Source organism: Rhineura floridana, chromosome 5 (assembly GCF_030035675.1).
Source record: "Rhineura floridana isolate rRhiFlo1 chromosome 5, rRhiFlo1.hap2, whole genome shotgun sequence".
In the NCBI taxonomy this organism is placed as follows: domain Eukaryota; kingdom Metazoa; phylum Chordata; class Lepidosauria; order Squamata; family Rhineuridae; genus Rhineura; species Rhineura floridana.
Window position 1 is genome coordinate 102485598 of NC_084484.1, and position 21748 is coordinate 102507345.

At 47.6% G+C, this 21748-nt stretch overlaps 1 protein-coding gene across 4 annotated transcripts; it reads right to left on the bottom strand.

Moving 5' to 3' along the window:
• Positions 1 to 14439: 14439 nt before the first annotated feature.
• On the bottom strand, positions 14440 to 20091 carry OLIG2 (oligodendrocyte transcription factor 2). 4 transcript variants are annotated; one of them, XM_061627794.1, is made up of 2 exons: positions 19859 to 20091; positions 14440 to 17182 (listed from the first exon to the last, which is right to left on the bottom strand). In XM_061627794.1, exon 2 carries the CDS (start codon positions 17155 to 17157, stop codon positions 16198 to 16200), a length of 960 nt encoding a protein of 319 aa, XP_061483778.1. In that variant the 5' UTR covers positions 17158 to 17182; positions 19859 to 20091; the 3' UTR covers positions 14440 to 16197. The 4 variants fall into 4 exon arrangements, with proteins under 4 accessions (XP_061483778.1, XP_061483776.1, XP_061483775.1 ...); XM_061627792.1 differs by having other exon boundaries at positions 19855 to 20091; XM_061627791.1 differs by lacking the exon at positions 19859 to 20091 and adding an exon at positions 19487 to 19668.
• Between the last annotated feature and the right edge of the window lie 1657 nt (positions 20092 to 21748).

Sequence of the window (21748 nt, forward strand, 5' to 3'; positions counted from 1 at the left end):
CCTCTTGATGCTTTACTTTTTGTCTTTTAAGTTTCACATCAAGTGCTACCAAGGGTGCAGGCAAGGCAAGAGTTTTCATTTGCTGAGCCTGACTTCATTGCTGACTTTTCCATGCTGCTGTTAGGGATACTACCTTGAGGCTCATAGCCAGTTAAGGGAGATCTCATGTGATGTGCTGGTTTTATTAATGAGTTCATTCAATCTGAATAAATCTGGATAAGAGGAAATAGTTGTAAAGAAAAATACTTCCTTCTTAAACTGTGCATGTATGTCACAGCAGGACAACATTCTAAGATAGTGGTTACCATATGCAGTTTTGATCAGTATTTATTCTTTAAATCAGACATTTTTGTTTTGTGTTGCCCAGTTTGTCAGGGATTCCTGTTTAGCAGAGCAGGTTTTTCATCTAACTGCAGCCCTATAATAGCCACTTACTTGTGAGTAGGCCTCCATTGAATTCAGTGGGATTTACTTCTGAGCAGACTTAATGGGCTATGCTGTAAACATTGAGGTCCTACTGTACGCCTTTTAACAAAATGATATGCAGACATTCTACAGGTGAAGGTCTTTTTTCCTCCAGTATGCAGATGGGGAAAGAGGTTCATTGTTGAATCTCCCTCTGACTAAATCCTCACGCTGGGGAATTTTTTTCATCTCCATCTCGTGTAGCTGTTAAAGATAAAAACAGAAAGCTTTGAGAGCGGAGGGAGGAATCTGTGCGCCTCCAGATGTTGCTGGACTCCAGCTCCCTTCAGCCCCAGCCAGCATGGCTAATGGTCAGGGTTGATGGGAGCTGTAGACAAGTAACAGTTGGAGGGGCACAGCTTCTCCACCCCTGTTCTAGGTGTGTGTGTGTGGGGGGGGGAACCCAAGAGCTTCCAAGGCAGAGGGTGTGATTTATTTTTAGACAAGCTTCTGCCCCATCATCTTTCATTTTAGAAATGAAACATTAATGTTTAGCATTTAGTTATTTTGCCTGGGGAGCCAAAATGGCCGTGGCCATCCTATGATAACATGATATTTTGTGTCAATAGAATTTTAGCTGCCTGGGCTGAATCCACTGGTTTAAATCCTTAATCCAAGTGAAATGTTTTGAGACTAGAAAATAATATTCCCTCATATACACTGTGGGCTCCTGCCCTGAGACAGATATTAAAGGGCAGCTTCTGGTTGTATCGACATGTTTACTTTCCCCTGGTTAGAACAGACAGATACACTTTCTCTTCCAATTGCTCCCCAATTGTGGAATTGATGGAGAAATGTTACAATATACCCAGCTAGCCCCCTCTCTGACAGAAATTCCCATCTCTTCCCCCCTCCTCGCCCATTTGCGCCATTGGATGCCACTGGGCTTGTGTTTCATTCTTTATACAAGCCACCCAAAATACGTTTTGTTTTACCTTGCCTAGATTTTTTTAAACATATTAATTTGTAACATCAAGTGTGCACAGCACTACTCACTATGAAAAAAATACTGGAAGGTGAGTGGTTGAGCTGAAAAAAAGAGAAAGCCTTGTGCTAAAAAGAGAGAGATTTGGCTAGGCTGCGCATTCACGCCCTCCAGGAGCACTAACTGCTGTGGAGCCAGGGCTGTTGGATGAACCTGCTAGAGTGTCACCATTCCCTCAGAGTGGCTTACTTGCTTGAGCCATGTGGGACAAAAGGTGTATTAAATCTTCCTGCCCTACAGCCACCCTCAGTTTGGTGCCCCTTGCCCTTTGCCTCAGGCAAGATCTCACCTAAAGGGTCTAGTAACATGAATTAAAGTATATTTGCTGTATATTGTCTCCTTCCTATATGTATCAATGCCTGCACACCTCTATGTACTTATATATTCATGCCATTTATTATTGATACTGCCATTGGAATATTTCTATATGCTTCTGCACTGCTATGCATGTCGGAATTCTATTGAGTTGTGTAGCAGAGCGGAGAGTATTGAGCGAGCTTACGTGTGTGTGTTTGAATCTTTGCTAAGATTCTACCTTCCCTGCAAATTAGTCAGACAGAGACTTTAAGCTGTAAAATAAGAAACAACTACTTTATTCTGGAAGTACATGCTTGACAGGAAAGAGTCCTATATCTAGCTAACTAACTATGTTGGAGCAGTCTGCACTGGTCCCAGAGCAGCCCTCATGCTGGTTGAGAGGGAGAGACAAAGGAAAGATGTCTGCTCCCCTCTCGAGAGAGAAGAAGAAAACTGGGAAGGCAGGAAGGAACTGGGATCAACATCCTTTGCATATCAGTCTAGCAGGAGGGGGAGAGACGGCAAGGATCAAGGGACAGGTATAGCCTAGCAACAAAGAGGTCTCCTCCCTAGCTACCCGTTTTAACCCCATGCAGCCTCAACCCACCAAGCTGGAGTTGAACCTCATACATTCCAACAATGCATTTGCTATAAATATTCTCACTGTATTCACACTTATGATTGTGTCTTTAAAATACATATAAGAAATGCTCTTAGTACTGAAAATGTCAGAAATATAGTGTTTGAGATAAAGCCAGGAATGTTTATAACTTTCTCCATCTTGTTTGCACAGTGTCTGTTGCATTGCTCATGTGTGCTACGAAACCAGCTAGGTACCCAGTCACCAATGACAGAGTGGTCTGTGTTATGATAACAATGTAGTGGATATGTGGGTATGAATGAATTTTTTTCTGGGGCTTATGGCTGAAACTGGAGGCTTGGAAGCACTGAAGGTTATCAAGAGGATTACAACTGGGGGCTGTCTGGAATAAACAAATGTTATAATTCTAATATGAGTATCTTAAAAGAGATCCTGTGACCTGAGCCCTTGATAGGCACCAAGCTGGTATGAGAAAGAGAAGACGCAATCCTGAGAACACAGATGTGCCAGGAGACTGACATCACTACAAGTGTCAGCTGACTGATTGATGGATGAGATACCGGGGCTCAGTGAAGATATCAAAAGAACATCAAAACATTATCTGACTATAAAGACACCACAACTTCACCAGAAGATTTGACAAGTTTTCTACCACAGCCTACCATGTGAGACCCTGTGAACATGCCTCCTTCTCCAAATCTCTTCGTCCTCGCTACAGTACTGGTTGGCCACCAGCTACTTGTATGAGTGTGTGAGCATGAAAGATCAGGGTGTTGGCTGTGTGTAATTTGTGTGCTTAATTTAAAGCAACACCACAGCAGCAGAGTAACAGCAGATGTTGAAATGCGAGTGTGCCAGCGTGTGTGTGCGTTTACCTAAGAAAGCAGGCTTTTACCCTGCTTCAGCATCACTGAGACTTGAGACTTAGTAAAATAAGAAAAGCTACTTTATTTATAGAAATACATAGATAGAAAAGCAAACCTAGTTCTAACTAACTAACTAAGTTGGAGACATAACGTAGGGGTTAGCCTCATGGCTTGCAGAGAGCAGAGACAAAGGGATGTCTCCTCTCCAGGACAGTCGGAGGAGAAAAGGACAAAGGAAGGGAAAGGGCAGAAGGAGGAGGGGCAGGTAAGCTTCTGTAAAGACGTATCAGTCTAGCCACGGAAGGAAGTCAGTCAGAGCATCACAGGTAAAAGGTAAACAAGCCTATCCATCTGGAGGACCCTAGGTCTATCTCCCTTCTGGAACATAGACAAAAGAACAAAACAGGAGTTGCTCTTGCCCCACTTCCAACACTGGGCATATCTAATTTTGCATTTCTGCAATGGGTGACTCACAAGAGCACCTCTGGCTGTGTCAATTGGACATCTTTCAATAAATCTTTTAAAACTTTTTATATTGGTGTGGTCCCAACACTCCTTCTGCTTGTTCCAGCTTTCTCTTGGCCTGATCACACAGGAGTGGCTTTGGGTTCATTGATAATACCTAATTCCCTGACACTACATGTCACTGGGCTATAATTAATCCTACCAAAGAGCAGGCTATTAGGCGAGGCCAGGTGTTTCCCAATCCCAACCCACCTTTCAAGATTTCACTTGTAGTACAGACTGAAGTCGTCTGAAGAAAAAGATCCCTCCTTGCTTTCATTGCTTTGACATCTCAGTCTTTCTGCAATGTCACAGGCTAGTCACTGAGCTGCATCCCAACTTTGAATTACTTTTTGATCTGGCTGCCACTCAGAGTTTTGTGAAATAGCTGATTTAGGAAGAGCCCGGTTAGATCACAAATGTCCATCTCATCCAACATTCCGTTTCCAAACAGGCCCATATTTGGTAAGCACAAAGCTGGGTTTACAATTATTGTAAATTATTGAGTGAAATGAATCAGACCTGCTCCACCCCTGGCTGGCTTCATTTTTAATTTCTTGAATTCAGTGGAACTTACTTCCAAGTAGGTTACTATTCTTTGTTTAATATTTTAATATCAAGCAAGTCTGCCAAGGAGTGCACTTAATATCAAGGAAGTGTTAACAGTGCAATCCAGTACACGTGGTAACTCAGAAGTAGCCCCCCCCCCTGTGTTCAGTAGGGCTTTCTCTGAGCAAAGTGTGCTCAATGCATTGGATTGCAGCCTTTATAGAGTTGTGATACAAGTGCAGGAAGCCGTGTAAAAGAAAACTAACCTGGCGCAATTGGAAGCATACGGATGACCCCCGCCCCTACTAATTCTGTAACATTATATGATCCAATTTAAAGGGGGGAAATATAATAAACAGGTCCCTGTGGGGCACTCATAATGCAGAGCCAGCAGGCCAACATATGGAAACAGCACTGGGCTGATGAGACTGGCAAAGGAAACTCTCCTAAATCCTGGCATTACTTACCCATCCCCAATGTCTCTATTGCAGGGACAGTGCTTAAGAGAGCCAACAGCTGCCCCTCCATAGCCAGAAGAAAGCAGGCACTCCCCTCCCAAATGCAGGTTCTCTTTTACTTCCTTTGAATTCTGCTCTGACTGGTTTAAAGGAAACTACAGTTGTTGTCCTTGTGGATAAGACTCAACGCGGCCATCTCCTTCCTCTTCCACAAAATCAGTATTTGCAGATGTTTCCCCGCATGTAGAAAGTGCTGCTGAAGTTACAACAGCCTATTATGGATGTTCATTTACAAGTTTTTTTTTTTGTTAGATCCAATGTATATATAACAAATAGAATGCAGTAATAAATCTTTTTCCTTTATCAAGCTGTAGATGTGGGCGCTTTTGGGGGGAGGCAGTTTGTTTGCTCTTCTGCAAAACAAAACATTCCCTGCCCACAGAAACCTATCGTGTCAAAGGAGCAGGATCCAGCTTTTCCTGATCTGCTGCTGTTCTGTGTGCAGGGAGGGGCTGTTTTTCAAGGGGAGAAGAAATTTGCAAATTTCTGCAGCAGTGGCACCCACACATCCTTACCTGCAGGCAGAAAAAGATTTGCCTGTTTTATTCTGCTGGACATGTGAGCAGGCTGGTATAAATGGAACCTAACAATGTTTACTCAGAAAGGAAGCACGATCCATTGAGTATAATGCCTTTCACTTCTATGCACATGTTGCCTTAGGAATACCAAACCCACCATTTTAAATGTCCGAATTGGAAGATCAGATTAAATCATTCTTGTCTGAGACAATGGCTTGCCATTTCTCTTTTTTTTTTTGCCTGCCAGACAAAGAGTCTGGGCTTTTAACAAATGCACAACAGTATCTCCTGGAACTATACGTGATGAACAGCTGCCTGGGGAAGAGACATAGCTCAGTGGTAGAGCAACTGTGCAACATGCAGAAGGTCCCAGGTTTAATACCTGGCATCTCCAGATAAAACAGTGAGAGAACCCTGCTTGAAAGCCTGGAGAGACACTGCCAGTCAGTGTAGACATGCAGGAGTGCCAAGAGAATTTCCTGGGTCTGGTAAATTGTATGTAGATTGGGCCTCCTACATTCCCACTCACCCCTACAGCCTATTGGCAAGAAGTGCTGCTTATGTACATATCTCATTTATTTATTTTTATTTACCAAAATGTATATACCCCTTGAATGTAAAGACCTCTAAGCGGTTTGCAAACAACATTAAAATTATCAATAAAACAGTTAAAAATAAGTAATTGGAGCATATTTAAAACAATTAAAACAGCTACTCACTAAAAAGATTGAAACAGATCAACATCTCCGTGTCTGGAAAGGCTTGTCTAAACAGAAACGTTTCAAGCAGGTGCCAAAAGAAACACAGGGAGGAGTTCCAAAGAGTAGGTGTTATCACACTTAAACAGACGATTTTTTACAAGCACAGAACGAGTATTATGTGGCACCTGTAATAGTGCCTGTTCCGCAGAGTGAAGTGCTGGACCGGATATATAAGGCTAAGGCAGTCTCGCAAGTAAACTGGTCCTAAGCTGTTAAGAGCCAGTGTGGTGTGAGAGCCAGTGTGGTGTAGTGGTTAAGGTGTTGGACTACAATCTGGGAGACCAGGGTCCGAATCCCCACATAGTCACGAAGCTCACTGGGTGACCTTGGGCCAGTCACTGCCTCTCAGCCTCATGAAAATCCTATTCAGAGGGTCGGCATAAGTTGGAATCGACTTGAAGGCAGTACATTTACATTAACGATATCAGTAGTAATACCTTGAACTGGGACCAGTAACAAACTGGTAACCAGTGCAGATCTCTGAGCAGATGTGTTATATCTGACAGGGTCCTAGTCCTATCAGCAATCTGGCTGCAGCATTCTGTACTAATTGTTAATAGTTTCCAGGTAAAGTGTAAGGAAAGCCCCACACAGTAGTAATCCAGTCTTGAATAGAGATATTACCGACATGAACAGTTATTTTGAATCCACAGCCTTGATTTAAAATTTATTTAACAGATTTTTAATCTGCCTTTCAGAGTTCTGCCCTCACAAGGAATTTTGAAACAGTTATAAACAGTTCAAAAACCATATTTCATATAATTATTAAATAACATTTAAACATTCAAATAACATTAAAAAGAGAGGAGGAGCTAAAAAGCTTGTGCTGCTTGGGCTGAACCAACACTTAGCCTAACCTACCTCACAGTGTTGTTGCAAAGATAAATGGGGGGGAGGACCCAGGAAGAAAAGTGAGGTACAAATATATAGTATCATATTTACCAACCATACAGTGAAAGGGGAAACACTCACAAAGGCAGTCCCACCCCCAATTACTTTAACTGCAATATTTCATAGCTCTGATATTTTACTGCATTTTTTTAAAAAACACAAAAATTACAACACAGACAGATATATTCTAAGCATGTACAGCTTGACTGAAGCAACTGTCAGCTTAACCTACCTCACAGGGTTGTTGCAAAGATGAAAGGGGAGGAATTAGAAAGAAAGAAAAGCAAGGTGCAAATATATAATGTCATATTCACAGACCATGCAGTGAAGGAAGAAAAACATACACAAAGGCAGCTCTCTCCCATTGCTTTAACTGAAATATTCCACAGTTCTGAAATTTTACAGCAAAAAACCAACAACAAAAAAGCTTGCCAACACACACAGATAAATAGTCTTGAGCATATGCAGCTTGACTGAACCAACTCTCAGCCTGACCTTCCTCACAGGGTTGCTGGAAAGACTCAATATATACTTACACATTGAAGATGTAAAAATACATATATCCCATATAATAGTTTATTGTTAAAATCAGTTGGTAATTGCAGAACCTTTTTTTAAAAAATCATTATTAGTTTCCTGCCACATAACAGTAACACCTAAGTAAACCCTGCCTAATTGCTTAAAATAGGATTGGGGAGGAAGAGAAAGATTAACACTACAATCCTAAGTGTCTGTTCAAAAGTCCCACTGATTTATGGCACAATCTAACCATGTCTACTGAAAAGTAAGTCCTATTGAATTCAGTGGAGTTTACTCTCAGGTATGTGGAATTAACATTGCAGTTTTGCTCCCAGAAAAGTGAGCATAGGATTAAAACTTCATAACTCAATTCATGTGATTTTCAGAGAAGCAGGAAAATGTATTTCTATTAATACATTTAATAGCTGTTTTTAGAACTTGCAAGGGGTTCTAAATATTGCCTGGTGACCAACAAATCTCTCATCAATCACAACTCTGACTTCACTTATTGGCTAAAAACCTGAAAAGGTAGGGATTAAGCCAGCCAGCCAGCCAGCCAGCCAGTAGTTCATTTAATAGAAGTTGGGGGGGGGAGTTGACATTTTGGCATATATCACTTGATCCAGAGCACTTAGGAACTTAATTTTTAAAAAAATGAAAGCTAAGAGTCTGGGGCCCCTGGTGGCCTCAGGCCCAGGAAAAATGGATTCTTTCTCCCCTCCTGTCAGTGGTCCTGATCCAGCACCAGTTGTTCTAGCAGAAAAACAGCACAACTCTCACAACACCTCTTTTGGTGTTGGGTCTCTTGAATATTCATTAGCAGAGATTAGCTGTAATGCAGCATGGGTGGCAGTCTAAGCAGCATGTGTGTGTGATTTACCTGAAAGCAACAGGCTTTGAATCACTGAGACTTTAGATTTTGTTAAAATAAGAAAATATATCTTTATTAAGAAAAATAAATGGATGGGAAAGGTAATCTGGTTCTGATTAATTAAGTTGGAGGCTCAATAGCCAGGCTTGGTCACTGGCCCCATGCTAGAGAAGAGGAAGACAAAGGAAATATGCCTCTTCTCCCTGGGTGGTCAGAGAAGGAGGAAGATGACTTTGGAAGGAGTGGTCAGCTTCCCTAAGGGTATCCCTTCATGCAGAAGTAAGCATAGGTAGATGAGCATAGGTACAGATAGACAGCCTAGACAGCTGGAGGACTCTCTTTCTATTTCCCCTCAGGCATGCAGACTTGAACCCCAAATAGGAATGTCAATGTCCCACATTTTCAACAGAGTCTGCCTCCATCCTGTGATAAATCCAGAAGGCTCCTACTACGGAGGAGGAGCCTCACTTGATGGGCAAACACTGCCCGCCCAAGGCCCTCGCCAAGTGTCTGACCAGGCTGCAATCCTAAAGACAGTGCTGAAAATCTTAACGGTGTGGCCCGTTTCAGGAAACAGTTGCAAACCAGCACTTGGGGAAAATTTGGTTCTTTTGTAAATGTTTTTTGTCGATTAAATGGGGAGGAGGGGCAGGGATATACTCTTACTCTTGCTCTTACTTGTTGGAAGTGGGGCAAGAGCAACTCCTGTTTTGTTCTTTTGTTTGTGCTCCAGAGGGAAGATAGAGCTAGGGTCCTCCAGATGGATAGGCTGGTTTACCTTTACCTGTGATGCTCTGACTGATTTTCTTCTGTCACTAGACTGTTACATCTTTAGGGAAGCTTATCTGCTCCTCCTCCTTCCGCCCTTTTCACTCCTTTGTCTCTGCTCTCTCCTAGCCATGGGGCTAACCCCTAAACCTGGGCGTTATGCCTCCAGCTTAGTTAGAACTAGGTTTGCTTTTCTATCTACTATGTATTTCTATAAATAAAGTAGCTTTTCTTATTTTACTAAGTCTCAGGTCTCAGTGATGCTGATGCAGGGTAAAATACTGCTTTCTTAGGCAAACGCAGGCACACGCTGGCACACTCGTATTTCAACATCTGCTGTTAAACCAGCTAAGCCGGAAGGCGTCTGGATCTAACCCTGCTGGGCTGGACGGCTGCCTTCAGGGTGCCTGGCATGGAGAGCCACCAGACTTCCTTCCGAGGCCAGGATCGACCGTGAGAATCGGTTCCATTGATTTCTGCCGGATTTTCCTTCCGAACAAAGGCACGCGTGGATCTTAGCCTACGCGATAAGACGCAGTTGACTCAACGGGACTTAAGAGCGGGGGGGGGCGGGGGACTGAAGGCTATACTGGAATGCCGCATTGCCTAGGCTGAAATCTGGGGGGGGGGGCGGCCGGGGTTTGATGGATGCTTTTTGGAGGGAGGAAAGAGGGAACTTCCCTTCACAGGACTTTTTCTCCCAGGCTGAGTGACAGATGGAAGGTCCCCCTCCCCCTCCCCTCTTTTAAAGACAAGAGCTTTACTGGGAGGAGAAGATTGGAGAGGCGACGGTTGGAGGATGAATGAATGACTGGCTGAAGGAGAGAGCCCCGCTCGGGCCTGCGGTGCGCCCAACTCCTGGCAGCCCCGCCTCGGTCCAGCCGGCAGGATCCTTTGTGCGGGCCAGCGCCCAGCGGAGGAGCCAGAGACGCTTCGACACCTCCAGCGTGTGTCCACACCGGAGGATATCAGCACGTACAACTGTGCTGGGGCGCACTGGCCCGGCCCTTAGCAACATTATGGGAGGATTATCCCCCCCCCAGCACAAAGAGCCCGAGGCCTGGTCTATAGGCCCGCAGCTGAGCGGCTGTACATGGGGAACCCCGTTCTTTTTCAAAGGCTCTTGTCTGCTTTGGCCTTTTTTTTTTTACATCCCCAAAGCAGAAAGCTCACACAGCAGGAGCAGGCAAGAGTAACCCTTTTTCTCTCGGATGCACTTGCAAGGGGTTCCCACGCACACGCACCCATCTGGTAGCAGGACCTGCGACAAAACGGTGCGGTGGAGCTCCAGCATCCTTCCCTTTATAGAGCAGGGCAGGGAGTTTTCCCCCCTGGGCTCCTGAATTGCCCCTAGTGAGAGCACTTATAACTCAGCGGGAGAGCATCTGCATTTGCATTCAGAAGGTCCCGATTCCGTCCTTAGCATCTCCAGGTAGCAGAGCGTACAGTCCGAATGACTCCGGGAGAGCTGCTACCAGTCAGGGTGGACAATACTGAGGTAGATGGATCAATGGCCCACTTCGGTATCGGGCAACTTCCCATGTTCCTTCCTTGTGTCTTCCTCTGTTGTGTAGAAACGGTCCCTGTGATGCAAGCTGTCTTCCTCCGCAGTACTCTAAAAAATACCGGAGCTCTATGGTTTGCGCCAGGCCATCCTATAGTTAGGCCATTTGATTTTCTCTTTTGCTTTTTTTTACCCCTCCTTTTTAAACTTACAAACTTAAACGTTTCTGCTACCCTAGGTAGTCTCCCGAATATACGAACGCCACTTCGTGATGCTTGAGCGGCCCCATTTCACTTCCCAAATGATTGGCACGTAACCACCCAAGTTCTCTGTTAGAGGGATTGATAGAAATCGAGTCTCACAGGCGATTTTAAAGAAACCCTCGGTTAGACACGGTAGGACTTACTTCCGAGTAACCATGCAGGGCATCGAGCTGCGAGTGTCACCTGTGACAACCCAATAGGATACCCTCTGGACTGAAAAAAAGACACGAAAAGATGGTGCATGGCTGGCTAAGCACATAAAGCAAGAGAGCTTAGCCGCAGTCTTCAAATGGTTACTAATGTGGAGTGATCGCAAGAGAAGGAATTGGTTTTGAAAAGATTCTGTTTAGCTGCCTTTAAAAATATTTTTTTATTTATACGCATGGAAGGCACTGAATAAGTAGCACTTGCCCCTTTTGCCAGTTTCTGGATACGCGGACGATCAGTTATTGGCCAGCCTAACACAGCTGCTTTCACAAGCTGTGTGTAAGCAAATCGGATTGTAGTAAAGGGGATGTTCTCAGATGCTGTTTGGGACATCGCTGTCCCCTTTTTAGGGCAGGGGCTGCTTTGACGTCGACGTTCTTCCGCGAGTTGCGAGAGACAATATTTTCGACTTGGATCTCCCTACACCAATTGGAGTCGGTGGGAACTTGGCAGCTGTCTGATGTGACCTGAGCCTCCAGTCTCAGATCTCCTAGAAGAGCGAAAACTGTTAATGAATCCTCCTGTGGAGCAGATTGGAGGAGGCGTTTCCTATTAGCCAAACCCCCGGGATCAGAACTCAGAACTTTAACACATTGAAACCTGAGCGGCAGGGTTTTATTTTTTTAATGGCAGGTGCCGAAATTTAAGCCTACCTGGAAATCGCACCCTCTCTGGGACCTGGCAAACTCACCCAAGATATACAATGTTTTAGTAGCAACGCTTTGCACATGCTCAGAGATGCTTGGGACCTGATTATGTGCTTTAATAACAATTTAATTCCGAATGCCTGCAACAGAAACTTCTACAAGCCATTTTATATGCCCTTTACTGATCTAGAAGCGATGAAATCCTTGTCATAATCCAAATTTGTATAAAAGAACACTAAACCTTTCCTTTGGAAAACTGTTTGAAGGAGTCGGGCTTCCTTCCATAATCGGAGAGATGATTCCATCCCCTCGTTAAATGTTTATATGTGTAAGGAGTAATTTAATCGTTCAAAGCAAAATTAATGAGACCTAGAAACTTGAAGGGGGTGAACAGTAAATTGAAGGGCCAAGATTATGGCGCTAGTGGGCCAGTGCTGAGGAGAGATGAGCAGGTTTCGAAGCTGGGGTGGAGTGAAATGCAAAGTATTTATACCAAAATTTAAAATATGCTAGGATGCCCGTGCCGTCAGACATGTTAGGATACTATATAGACATATTCTTGGATTAAAGTCCCGTGTAATTAATGGACTGCCTATTTTCACTTTCCCGTGTTGCCTCCTCCTCGGGCAGTTTTAATGTCTTTGCTTCAAATCCGGTCCTGGGGTGGACAGAAGGTGGATCGGAGTCTGCTGGTAGATCTCTGGGTGATCTGCACGCGTTTTTTTGACTCCTAACAATAGCAACCCCGAAAAGGCCCCCCCTCCCTTCCTAAGCTAGGTTGCTGAAATGGAGGGAAACTTGAGGGATGGGGCAGGACTGATTTGTTTGTAAAAGGAGTGAGATCAATCCTGAAAGCAACGTCTCGGGTTGAGTACATGCTCGGGGGCACGCTGGTCCTTAATCCGAAGCATGCAGAAGCCCTCTGTGCCACCATCATTTCGCACCTGGCTGCAGCTCATGGACATAGAGAACGAAGGAAGGGGGAGGGACAGAGCGGCTGCCCACTCCTGCACATGCCCCTTGGAAGTCAATTCCCACAGATTTCAAGGGAATCTCCCTCCAGAATTGTAGGGCTGCCGATTTCCACACACTGCTTGGGAGCGCGCAGTCTAGAGCAAAGTGACTTGGCAGCATACTGACGGGAACCAGGAGAGCTTCTTCCGTGATCAGGCCTGGACTGCGCGGCAGTCAGTCCCAGCAGTGGAGCTCAGTCAGATGGGCCCCAGAGTAAGACTCAGCCTACAACTGGAGTGAGCCGGGGGTGTGCGTTGGGGACCGCTCTTTCACGAAAGCCGCTGTCTCTCTCAGAGACCGGATCCCGAGATCGCCGGGAGCGCCTGCATCGGCTCCACCCGGAGCAAGGTCTGTAGATCGGGGATGGACAACTTGTGGCCCTCCAGAGATTGCTGGACTACAGCTCCCACTATCCCTGACCATTGACCACGCTGGCCTGGGGCCGATGCGAGTTGGAGCCCAACAATCTCTGGGGGGCCACATGTTCCCCGCCTCTAGTGTAGGAGCCCCAAGACCCCTATGAAGACCCTGCCCCACCACCTCCTACCACTGCATCCCGAAAGTACGCACAGCCTGGTGGTTCCTTGAAGGAATGATTCTGGCATGCCTTTTTCCGTGTGCCAGGCCAGCATAGCCCTACTAGTCACGGGCAAGACCTTTCCGACGGAAAGCAAGGGCTCTTGTCTGCCTCCCTCTCTCAAGCCGCCCTTGAAACCCGGAGGATTTCGGAGCGAGATGCGATTTAAAAGAAATGACAGCCTTCCCAATGAAGCGGAGACCTCTATTTCCGTCGCCAGGGGGCAATTTCACAATGTCTTCCCTCGACGGCCGTTTAGGAACAAGTCTGGACCTGAAAAATGCAGCTGATTAGGAACTCCCCGATCCTAAGGCTGCAATACTATACGCGTGGGAATGAGGCCCACAGAACTCAATGACTCCTATCCACGCCTGCTCATTCAGAAGTAAGCCCCGTTCAGTGCAATGGGACTGACTCGCAGGTAAGTTCCCAGGCTATGGTCTGAAGGCACATAAGGCCAGCTCCTTGCTGAAGCTAAGCAGGGTCAGGTCTGGTCAGTCCCTGGATGGGAGAATGCCTGGGAACCATACGTAAGCCGCCTTGGGTTTCAATCATGAAAAAGAAAGGCGGGGTAGAAATGTAATAAATAAATAAATAAATAAATAATAATAAATAAGTGTGCACAGGATTGCAGCCCCACTTGCGTAGAAACATGCACAGGCTTGGGTTGCATATGGAGAGAGTTTGTTGCAAACCCAAGGACCAGCTTGGAGTCGTGGTTTGGGGCCTCAATCCCTAGCGGACATGTTTAGGGAGGGCTGCATATGTGGTAGCGAGACGTGCCTTCCTGGGGTGGGGGTGGGCGGATGGAAGCAGGCGGTCAAGGCGTGTAATGGCATGGCCCCGATCCTGCACCCATTGAGTCCTGAGGAAGACAGGGTGCCCGAACGATAGCCCTTGCAGCTCATCTTTACGCAGAAGAAAGCCCCTATTTAAGTGAAGGGGGTTCAGGGCTCAGAAAACATACTTGGGACAGGTCGAAAAGCGGCTCACCGATTCGCTTGCCTTCATCCGCTGTTGGCGGCGACTCCTCAGTTCCGTCCCTTTCCTCAGGCTGGTGCTGGTTGATTGTTTAAGCCTCTCTGGAGAGCATTTCACAAAAGAAATGAATGCGAAGCCATCGTCTACTTTCTTTCTTTTATTATTATTATTTAAAAATGTCGACAGTGGATCACTTTTTTTTTGCAACCAAACAATAAATATTATTTAGCAACTTTTCCCCCATTTCTTTATTTTTTATATATATTTATAAAAATAAACAGGTAATAAAAAATCTCTTGAAGGTGACAGCGCTAAGAAAAGAAGAAGAAAAGAGGTTATTCAGAAACAAGCGTGTGTGTGATGGGAGAATCTGAATATTGCTGCACGAACAGTGCAGGGATCTCTTTCATGGGGGGGGGGTGTTTTGGAAAACCTGTGACGCTTCAGCAGGAAAGGCTTCGAGCCGTGCACCCTGGCAGAAGAAAAGGTCCCGCACCCTCCCCGCCCCTGCAAGTCTTGAAGCACAAGCCCTGACAATAAGAAAGCTAAAAATGCTACAAATCTGGGAGCGTGTCTACAAAACCGACACTACCCCCACTTCACTCCCTAGCAGCAACAGCAACAACAAATTCATAACTTCTGAGATTTGGCCTCCCTAGTGCTTGCGTATGAAAGATGCGGGTCCAAAATGATCGGCTCGAAATGTTAGCACTGCGATCCTAAAGATCTTGGACACGAGCATCCAGCCGACATTTTCCGTCTCGTGGCTCTCATCGCTGAAGGCTGCAATCTGCACACTCAATAGCCCTGGAAGTAAGCCCCACTGCCTTCCCTCGGACTTACTTCGGAGGAGACACGCCCAGGATCAGGCCGCATGTTTCACCAGTGTAGAGATCAGCCAAACCAACCAAGAGCCTTGTAGCATTTCATGTACTTGTGGACTTGAGTCCGCGGGAGCTTATGCCATCATCAATATGATGGCCTTCAAAGTGCCACAAGACTCTTTGTTGTCTTTTAAAGCTGTCTCACTCTGGCTGGATCATATCTCTTGTTCAGAAGTACATCCTCTTAGTTTCAGCGATGACTTCCACTAGTTTGTTCAGGATCGGGCTGCTCCGTGGAAGTCAGTGGAGCCTACCTGTAAATAAATACGTTCAGATTCTGGTAGAATTAAATTCCTTTTGAAATCAGTGGGGTTTATTTCATTGCAATACTTCCGACCCAATCCTAACTCTGTAACGTGAAAAGAAGCTCCGAATTCCAGGTAAACGTTCGGGTGTTTTACACTTCCCCACAGAGGTAGTTTCAATACATTTACTAGGAAGTAAACCCCACTGATTTCAAAGGACTGAAGGCCAATTTATTACGTGTGTAAGATTCGGAGTGTGTATGTATTTAGATCTGGCTGAAGATCCCCCGCCCCGATTTAAAAGAAAAACCTAGAGAGAGAGAGAGAGAGAGAGAGAAATGCTGGACAGTCGGATTGCCTCTGGTTTGAAGGCGAGTGCCTAAACTTGTTTGCACCGTCTACCATTTTTTTAAAAAAAACGAAACGAAACACCGTACAAGGTTCCGAAAGCGAAGCGCGGAAAAGTTTACACACGATGGAGACTGAGATCGGAGTGAAGCCGGTAACGGAGTTCCGCAGGAATCCTCCGCCACCCATCCCCGCAAGTTTTCTGGAGGAGTCTCCTAAAGAAGAGTGCGCTGTCGTCTCCAGGTAAGTACCGCAGGATCCTACCTTGGGGGGTTGCGGTGGGGCAATGAAGGGTGATGTGGTCAAGCTTTGTAAGTCCTGAAAGGGCGAGATTCAGTTTGTGGAGTCCTTAGCCCCCATCTTTTCCTCTCTGTGCATATTTTGTCTCTCCCCCTCCCCTCCTGTCGCGGACTTTCATTTGGCGTCGCTGGTTAATCTGGGCAGGCTGGCCGTGTTCATGCCGGAGACGTGATGGTGCGACGGGGTGGGCACCTGGCACATGCTGCAGGGGCAGGGCATCCCTCCCCAGTGCTGGAAGCTGCTGCCCAGGGGGCCCGAAGCGGCAGCGGCGGCGGCCGCAGCAGCCGCTGCCGCAGCCGCTGCGCTGGACGGCGACTTGAGAAGGCCGTGGCTGGGCCGGATGGAGCTGACGGCCGAGAGCCCCCCGGACCCGGGCAGGGAGGCGCTGGAGACGGCGGCGGGGGGCAAGATGGGGTGGTGCAGGGCGTGGGAAGCCGGGTGGCTGGGCAGAGGCGCCGAGTGGCCCACCATGCCCCCGGGGCAGGCGGCGGCGGCAGCAGCGGCGGCAGCCGCAGCCGGGTGAAAACTGGCGGCGTGGTGCCCGCCGTAGATCTCGCTGAGGAGGCGCTTCATCTCCTCCAGGGAGTTGGTCAGCATCAGGATGTAGTTTCGGGCCAGGAGGAGGGTGGCGATCTTGGAGAGCTTGCGCACCGACGGCCCGTGGGCGTAGGGCATCACCTCCCGCAGGCCGTCCATGGCGATGTTGAGGTCGTGCATCCGCTTGCGCTCCCGGCTGTTGATCTTCAGGCGCAGCTGCTGCAGCTCCGGCTCCGTCATCTGCTTCTTGTCCTTCTTAGAGGCAGACGACGAGGAAGAGGAGGACGACGACGACGACGACGAGGGCGACTTGAAGGCCAGCTTGTCCACCATCACCACCCCGGCGGCGCTCATGGCGCTGCGCAGCTCCGCGCTTAGCTCAGCCGGAGAGTCGCTGGGCGTCGAGCTGGAGACGGCGCCACCCGCCGAAAAGCCGCCACCGCCCCCTCCGCTGCTCTTGCTCCGGGAGGACACGAAGATCTCATCGGGCTCCGGGGAGGAAGGGCGGCTGGACACCAGGCTGGTGTCTGAGTCCATGCTGGCCCGCACACCCGGCGGCTACCTGCGGAGGGGAGCAAGAAGACAGAGGCACTCCGCGTCAGTCAGTGTCAGGCCACGACCAGCCAAAGGCCCCAGGCCCCGCTGAAATCAAGGGGATACATGTTTCAAGCTCCGGCCGGCTAGGATCCCAGCTTTGCGCCTCGATTCTAGGGATCTGGTCCTGTGCACGGTGACTGGAGTCTGGGAGGACCGACTTCCGTGTAAACGTACACAGGATCTGGCTGGGAAGAAGCATTTCCAAAATCACTTGCTGCAATCTTAAAACACACTCACTCCACAGTCAGCTCCACGGGAATCAGTGGAACTGGCTTCCGGGTAAACGCGTTTTAAGATGTGCATCCCATCGATTTCAGTGAGACTTTTACTTCAACCCAGACCTTGCAACCATTCAGCAAAAGTTAGTCGAGATTCATTTCTATTGGAAGCAACGGAACTCTAAACCCCATTGATCTCAATGGGATTTACTCGTAAATGTATTTGTTTCGCAGGATTATGTCCACTGTGATTATGAAGATATACATAAAAATCACAATTTATTCCGGATCAATCAATCTGTTCCACTCGCAATCAAGGTGAGCTGCAATCTTCACACATCAACACTCACTGAAATAACCTCCCGTGTTTCCCAGGGCTCGTGAAACACCCAGACTGTGAAGGCAACTTTGGTTAAAACGCACTGTGGGAGAAAATATTCCTAAGAGAGAACAAATTGCACTCAGATGCATGTCTTTGATTCTCAGAGATTGTATCTAAGAATTGGGTTAGCCGTTTTGTGGATCGGGCTGCAACTTCATATTCCAGAACTCAGGGCATCCCTCGGTCACTCACGACGGAGTCTCTCCTTTCCCTCACCTGCCAAGCAACAGAAACTGGAGCCAAAAGCATCCCTTTCCTCTCTCACACACGCTGCCACTCACGGCACTTTCCCATTACGCTGCCGGTACCAGAAGGGGGGGTGGAGTTCGTTTTGTCTTTAAAGGCTCGTTTTAGGCCTTAGGGACTTTGGGCCAGGCCCTCTCTATCTAAGCGGTACTTTCCCTACACCTCACGTAGATTTTATTCCCCGTTCCTTCAAGGTATCGCCCCAGCCTCCAGCTTCCAACACATCACAGGCAACACCGTGTAAAAGAACAACCGGGCGAGCTGGGCGTTTGCCTACATCTGGTAGATTCATGAATGACCATCGATGCACCAGCCAAAAGTTGATCACGTGTTGCTTGTTTCCGAAGTCTCTTTTTTTTGGGGGGGGGAGCTCCACAACAATCAACTCGAGGCCGCTGCAAAGATAATTCATTCCTCCCCAGTAAAGGCAGGCAAGGTGTCTTCTCCAGAGAAGCAGGAGAAATATTTCGCCGGCAAGTTCAGGCCAACCCTTCACTTCGGAGTTGCTATCACGTTCGGCCTCGCGCTGTTCCAAAAAGTGAACAGCGGCTGCAAGGCCGCGAGCATTTACTTGGGAGTAAGTCTCATCCGAGGGACTTTCTTCCAAGCAAATGGCTTGGGGGACATGGCTGTGGCCCGGGGACTCATCGGAAGGCGAGAGGCGCGCTTCTTTCTAGGCGGAGGGACAGGGCAAGGGGGGGTGCGGGCGCGCCCACCAGACCTAAGCCCATCGATTTGCGTTTGAGGGACCGAGAGAGGCTTCGCTCCGAAGTGACCCTGTCAGCGAGTCGGCCCAGCGATGGAATGGGAGGAGCACTTACAGTTTGCAGGGAGGTCTCTTTGGCCGGCCGGGTCCGCTCCAGCACCGCTGGTGGCTGTCCCGGAGCACAATTAATAAGCAAGCGCCTTTTGGCGTCTCGCGGGTGTTTTTATAGCCACATTGCCCAATCGAGTCCGGCAAGAACAATGTCATTGTCCCGGGCGGGCAGCTGCGCCAATGAGCGAGAGGCTGCCGGGGGGCCGGCCGACTGATGTCACGCCGGCGAATTCCGCTCAATGAAATTGACTAGAGGACACGCCCTCCTCGCTGTCCCAGCCAATGGGGAGGGAGAGCGAGACCCAGAGACGGAGGGAGAGCTTTGTCACCTCTCGAAGGAAATGCCACAATGACAGCGTTCGCAACAGCTGGTGGAGAGAAAGGAGGGGGGAATAGACCAAACAAACCTCGGACCCGGCACAACAATGTCATTTTGTGAGCAGTGCCCCCAAACTCACCCGGGGCCAGCCACTCCACTTGGCCGCGAGGGCTGGAGAGTTTTAATAGGATTTCACAAACACTCGGGCATTTCGGACTCTTCTCTCTTCCCCACCCCTTGCAATGTAAACACTCACGGGTCACAATGCAGCACCGTCCCGCACTTACTGAGCCACTTATCTCTAGCCCGGACAAGCTCCCTTTGCCCCGGGGACCCATAGATATCTCCCTTCCAGGCAGTTAGATTGTGGGTCGCTGCGCATCTCGCTTTCTCCGTAACGCCCGACTGGGAAGATGCCCAAGGACTCGCCTCCCCTCCGGATCTCTTTCGGCAGGGAGGTGAGGGGAAGGTGCCTAAGGAAATAGGCTATACATCCGTTTTCTCCACGTGTTCCGTCGAGAGGATTAGTTTAAAGACCAAACAACAACAAACCCCGAACAAAACAAAAATCTACGCTATTTTTTTAAAAATTAGGCATAAATGAAAAAAGGCCATTTTTAAACTACCACGCATCAAAAGATAGTTATAAACTTACTCACTATGCCTTTAAAGACGTTGTTTTCTTTTCAAAGGCCTCCAAAGGAACAAAACTTAGTAACTATGGAGAGGAAATAGTCACATCGAAGATAAAGGATGCCTGCATCTTTTTTTTAATCTAATAGTGTTGGCCGTTTCTATTTAGAAAGAGAAGTCTGTACGTGTGACCTCCTACCCGGACACTTCTTACGGTTTCATTCGGAAAGTAACAATCTTCGAAAACGCGCACATTTCCTTGTCTGCAACTCCCACGGAGTTTAACACGGGATTTAGGCTGCATCGCACTAAGAATCTTTCCCTAACCCCCACCCCACCTCAGCTGATGATCTTGTGTACGTCTATTCCGAAGCAAGTCCCAAAGAGCTCAACGGGTCTCGCTCTCAAATGCACTGAAGTCTCGTTTACGTGTAGAATTCACAGCGTGCTTCTGGATCAATGTTTGTTTGTTTGTTTGTTTGTTTATTATTTGATTTATATCCCGCCCTTCCTCCCAGCAGAAGCTCATGTTTATGAAAGTGTCTTGCACGTTCCATCCCTTTGGAAAGTCGTTTGTCCAACTTGGTGTCAAGACAAAACAATGTCCCGCAGCCCCAGGCATGGTGGGAGGCCTTTGACGGGCTGGGAGCGGCTGGCAGAGGCAGACAGTTATAGGTCTAACTCTAACTGAGTCTTCCCACTCATTTGAACAAGTGGTAGCCCTTGGCTACCGGAAGCCCGTCTACCTTTTGTTATATCATTTTGAGACTCGCGTGTTTCCCAGCTGGCTCAGGCAAGCCCCAATAATCCATTAAAGACGTATTTAAAACTTAAGAAGGGACGCGTGGAAGTGTATTTCTTCTAACGGTTCTGGGGACGATCCATAACAGGGCAATTAGATAAAATCTGTCAGCAACACTCTGGCTCCGAGGCCGGCCTCGCTGCGTGGCTCGGTGTGTGGGAGCAAGCGAGCCTCCGACTGTCAGCCCCCTTGCCCTTACTAGGAAGGTTGAGATAAAGTAGGCCGAGTTCGAGGGCTCCAATTAAAACAGATTTACACGCATTCGCTCGTCTTCAAACCAACTCCTAGGATCTGTAGGCTGATCGATTTAGTAAACAGGCTTCCTTAGCAGCCAGAGAGTACCACTGAAATCCGTAGGAACAACAATCCACGCAAAATTAAGCACTGTAGATGTCCTTTCTCTCAAGCGGTTTTACATTTCTCATGGAAAAGAAGGTCCTTAGCTGAGCGGCAGAATCCATTATTTATGTGCAAAAGGGCCACCATTCGATCATCTGCTCCTTTGGTAGGACTGGAAAAGACTCCTATCTGAAACCTTGGAGGGCGGCTGCTAGTCAGTGCAGACCCCTGGAAATTATAATACTGTAATAGACACAAATATTGTAATTTCCATGGGTTTGTCTGCCCACCTGTAACTCCCCCTCTGCAGACATCTCTGAGCTTTTCTTATCATTCAGATATCCTGCCAAGAGACAATTACTGAGCTAGATGCACCCCAGAATCTGTGAGGCAGCTTTCCGATATCCCCAAGCAGACAGAAGCAGAGCGCTCTCTCAAGCATAGGCACTGGAGTCCCACTGAGTTCAATGGGAAGGGAAGTATGCAAGGATTAGTCTGAACCATTTCTTCAGTCGAATTCAATGGAACGATTGGATGCTAAACTTTGCTAGATCAGGCCTGCTGAATGTGTGGCAAGAGCAACTCCTATTTGCTTCTCTTTGCACACCTGAGAAGAGATAGAGAGAGGGTCCTCCAGGTGGCTAGGCTGCCTATCCTCACCTGTGTTCCTCAACCTGTCTTCCTTCCATTTAAAACTGATACTCCCAGGCAGCTGACCGCACCTCTAACTCTACTTCCTGTTTACCTCTTCTCTGCTGACCACCCTGGGGGAAAG